A 5000-nucleotide genomic window follows, 5' to 3' on the forward strand; every position below is an offset into this window, starting at 1 on the left:
CATCCTAAAGGAAATCAGTCCTGAATATTCATTGGAAGGACTGATGCTGAAGCTGAAACTCCAATACTTTGGCCCCCTGATGTGAAGAACTGACTCATTGGAAAAGACCCTGGTGCTAGGAAAGATTGAAGGCGGGAGAAGGGGATGACAGAGGATGAGATGGTTGGCTGACATCACCGACTTGATGGACTTGAGTTTGAGCAAGCTCCTGGAGTTGGTGATGGACAGGGAAGCCTAGTGGGCTGCAGTCCATGCAAAGAGTTGGACATGACTGAACAACTGAACTGAAAGGGCGACTGAAGTGAACTGAACTGATGCCTCATTTACTTTCCTACTAGTGGCTCAGAAGGTAAAGAATCTGCCTGCAATGCAGGAGACCTAGGTTTGTTTCCTGGGTTGGGAAGATCCCTTGAAGAAGGGCATGGCAACCCGCTGCCGTATTCTGGCCTGGAGAATCCCATGGTAGAGGAGCCTGTCAGGCTATCATCCATAGGGTTGCATAAAGTGGGATATGACCTAAGTGTCTTAGCACACATGTGTATATGCCTCATTTTCCTCATCATACAATGGGGATAATATTAGCTTTTTCCTCAGTCTCCCTTTATAAGGATGCTGCTACTGCTAAGTCACATCAGTCGTGTACAACTCTGTGCAACCGCATAGATGGCAGCCCACCAGGCTCCTCTGTCCATGAGATTTTCCAGGCAAGAACACTGGAGTTGCCATTTCCTTCTCTGATGCATGAAAATGAAAAGTGAAAATGAAGTTGCTCAGTCGCATCCGACTCTTAGTGACCCCATGGACTGTAGCCCACCAGGCTCCTCTGTCCATGGGATTTTCCAGGCAAGAGTACTGGAGTGGGTTGCCATTGAAAATGAGATAATATATTTAAAGTGTTTAGGAGCAGAGTGTGTGGCTATGAGCTAGTGTGTAATGCATGCTTCTCATCTCCCTGTCATTGTTTGTACTCTCATCACGGTGTTTGTCCCTGAGATGCTTATTGTCTCGTTTGCCCAGTCACCCAAGAAACTTTTACTTGTGCCTCATTTTCAGGACCAGGAAGCAAGCAGGAGCCTGCTCTGAAAATGCCCAGGGAGCAGCAGTTGTGAGACTAGCGCCGAATTATTTCAGTGAAAAGCACTATCCAAGAATACCTTAATATATTGACCCAGTGGGCTGCCATCTATGGGGTCACACAGAGTCGGACACGACTGAAGCGACTTAGCAGCAGCAGCAGGGTCCTACCAGGTGATGTGGGGACCAACACTTTTTATATTTAGAAACATGCGAGCAGAAACAAATCAAAATAAGGTTAAAGGATACTGTGTGAATCCAGTGATTGATTGGACAGTGGCAGAGTCAGATCTATGGCTTTTTCAAAGCATAGGCTCTCCCTCTTTTTATATTTATGATGTGCATCTTAGTAAGCAGTATTCTTGCCAGGAAAATCCCATGGACAGAGGAGGCTGGCGGGCTACAGTCCATGGGGTTGCAAAGAGTCGGACATGACTGAGCACACGCTCTATGTATACCATACTATACTATAGTAATCGTAGAATCTTCTCTGCTTCTACTTGCCCCTTTCCCAATACTCTAAAACTTTCTGATATTGGTGAAAGAGGTAAGTCATTTCAGACATTTTTTCAGACATACTCAATTCTACTTTAGCAGTGTCCCTCGGTCCTATATGCCTTGCAGGTCACTTTCCTGGTTTCTGACATGTATTGTGATGAATTACTAGCTGGGGGTAGCTTATGTTTCTTCACACTATTGATTTTAGGAAAATTTAAGCTTTCACAAAGTTGGAAAACCAATATTTAAAGTCATTTGTCCTGAAAACAACACTTGTCCAAAAAAGAAACAATCACCACACTTTATACCTTCATTAAATCAATGACATATTTCTTTAAAAAACAAGTGTTTAAAAAATCATTTTTTTTAATAAAGAAAAAGAAAATCCTAACATTTTAAGATTACTCTGTTTTTTATAAACCTCTGGGTATAGTGTACTCTTTTTATGAAGATTTTTTTTTTTTGAATGTGGACCATTTTTTAAAAACTTTATTGAATTTATTAAAATATCACTTCTGTTTTATATTTTGTTTTTTGTTTTGTTTTGTTTTGTTTTTGGTTCTGAGGCATATGGTATCTTAGCTCCTTGACCAGGAATCAAACCACACTCCCTTCATTGGAAGGTGAAGTCTCAACCACTGGATTGCCAGGGATGCCCCCTAGTTTACTCTTAAAACAAGTTTTTATTTGTTTATCTATTACTGTTCGTTATTGCTAAACCACATGTACTGCATAAGTAATAGATGGGAGCCTGGTGAGCTACAGTCCATGGGGTCATGGAGAGTCAGACACAACTGAGTGATTAACACAAACACATATACAATACCAATTTTTGTGAACTGTTATATCAAGATGTGTTCACTTTTTTTAGCCTTAATATTTTGTCTCTACTTTAATATTCTCCACAAGTCAGAGTAGTCCGCTTGGTCCTGGGGTGGCAATTTTTCATAATCCGGGTGTGAAATGTTGACAAAAGTGTTCTTAGAGTTTATTTTGGTTACAATTGTTGTTTTCCTTCCCCGCTCCCACCCCCCACCCCGCCCCACCCCCACAGGCACAATTACCTCTTCCAAGAAGGTCCTAGCCTATCTCTGTCTTAAACCAAGTGTATGATTTTGAGCAGATAATTTAGCTTCTGAGAGTTTTGGTCTTTTCATGAGTAATGTGAAGGTCTAAATCTTTCTGATCTCTAAGGTTTTTTGCCATCTCTAAAGGTTTCTGGATCTATTAAAATCCATATTTTCCCCCATGGGAGATACAGTATCTGAGATTTGATAATAAAACCACTACAGCTTATTCTGTATGCAAGGCTGAAATCAGTTTCATTACTCTGGGTAAGTCATTAAAAGACATGAACAACAAAATGTACTTGACACTAAAACTCTATTGATTCTAGCTTAAATCTCCTTTGGTGCCTCAGGAAGCTCTCTAGGCTATGGGGAAGGCTTCAGGCTATACTGGGAGCAGTATCCCTGCTGGTGCAGATGCAATATTAGACTGGAGTCTCCTGGGATATTTTTGGATTTAATTCTCCAAATAAATTCCACTATCAACACATTTACTTGTCATCTGCTCCTGTCTCATCCAGTATAGAACACAATGAATCAAACAATGATATTCACACATTTTGATTGGAATTTCAGATTAACTGAACTTTATTTTGTGAGTTCCATGTATGAGTCATTAATTAATGAATGTAAAGGTAAGAAAAGATATTGAAGGTACTGATATGTGAAACTGAGTGTATTAAATCGAGGATAGAAGGATTGATATCTAAATGGTGTAAAGGCAAGAGAAAAATGCTGAAGGAAGAGATATGTGGATCTGAGTGTACTATATTGGGGATAGAAGAACTGATATCTAGATGAACTGAAAAAATTGCTTTACACTGACTGCTGTGGGCACCTGGGTTCTTTGTAATCAGATTATCTCATTACCATTTTATTTTATAAAAAAGTTACCTAAAAAAACTTTTTTTTTTTTGGACAGACTCTTATTCCACACCCTCTTTCCATCAGTATGAGATGACCATTGAGAATATACTGTTAGTTCCTTACCTTGAAGAAGGTCATTGTTGATCCATCTCTGACGGCCCCATATTCTATCTTGGTTTGTTTTGCCAAATCATCCGCTGAATCAATGGGGGATTCCATTCGCTCTACTGTCAAGAAGGCGGCCAGATTGGCAGTGTAGGATGAAATGATGATTAGGGTGAAAAACCACCATATCCCTCCAACTATTCTGGTCGAGAGAGCTTTGGGCATCAACTCTGATCCTGTGATGGTATCACCAGAGTAAGAGTGTTAAAGAGAGGTATAAGAAGGGAGAAGACTCATGATTCAACAGTAGTCTAGAGAGATAATGCATTTTTGTGACTCAAAATCATAAATCTATCAAACATTTATTCTCTTGTGTGGAGGTGAACAGATGTATCTTTTTAGAAAATGAAGTAAAATCTAAATGATCTTTTATCATTTATCACTGCTGCTGCTTAAATGTGATTTATTTCCATTTGATGGTTTTAATGGTTTTAACCCTGAGATATTCTATGTCTAAAATTTATAAACAGTTTAGTTGCTTAGATTTGAGTTTGTTTGCTTGTTTTTGCTGAAAAATCCTCAGACTTCTGGCCTTTTTGTACTGTTTAATATACATCTTATTGTGTGAAATAAAATGTTCTAGGTTGTACAACAGTGAAAGCTTTAAAATGTTAACATTAACATTTTATTTAATATTAAAGAATGGGAGAAACTTTCAAAAGATTTACATATTATGCTATTTATCATATGCATTTAATAAAACACTGTTTTACAAGTCAGATGATATTGGATGTAACTGTACTTGACAGATGATGAATCATTCTTTTATTGTTTTATGTTATTTTTGAAGTCAAAATTATTTTTTTAATGTTGATTCTTGTTTAACTGAAAATAATATATTTACTGAAAAGGCACAATTTTGTCCTCAAATAAAGTACAATTTAATTATACTTCAAAGACTGGCTATTTTGCAGGTGGAAAGGGGCCCTTCTTGGTAAAAAACACTCATTTTAGGTGTTATCAGATGGTTCCTGATTATTTGTAAAAAGGTAACATAGTTATGACCAACCTAGATAGCATATTCAAAAGCAGAGACATTACTTTGCCAACAAAGGTCCGTCTAGTCAAGGCTATGGTTTTTCCTGTGGTCATGTATGGATGTGAGAGTTGGACTGTGAAGAAGGCTGAGCACCGAAGAATTGATGCTTTTGAACTGTGGTGTTGGAGAAGACTCTTGAGAGTCCCTTGGACTGCAAGGAGATCCAACCAGTCCATTCTGAAGGAGATCAGCCCTGGGATTTCTTTGGACGGAATGATGCTAAAGCTGAAACTCCAGTACTTTGGCCACCTCATGCGAACAGTTGACTCATTGGAAAAGACTCTGATGCT

The 5000-nt window shown here is 38.7% G+C and overlaps 1 protein-coding gene across 4 annotated transcripts in view; it reads right to left on the reverse strand.

Annotated features, from left to right (window-relative positions):
• Positions 1–5000, reverse strand: part of GRIK1 (glutamate receptor, ionotropic, kainate 1) — a 473915-nt gene that overhangs the window by 39505 nt on the left and 429410 nt on the right. For all 4 annotated transcript variants that reach the window (XM_010855823.1, XM_010855821.1, XM_010855820.1 and 1 more), the window contains one exon: positions 3630–3847. In XM_010855823.1, coding sequence (XP_010854125.1) covers positions 3630–3847 — 218 coding nt within the window. The remainder of the gene's footprint in view (positions 1–3629; positions 3848–5000) is intronic.

The sequence above is a fragment of the Bison bison genome, unplaced genomic scaffold (assembly GCF_000754665.1).
Source record: "Bison bison bison isolate TAMUID 2011002044 unplaced genomic scaffold, Bison_UMD1.0 scf7180017864368, whole genome shotgun sequence".
Lineage (NCBI taxonomy): Eukaryota > Metazoa > Chordata > Mammalia > Artiodactyla > Bovidae > Bison > Bison bison.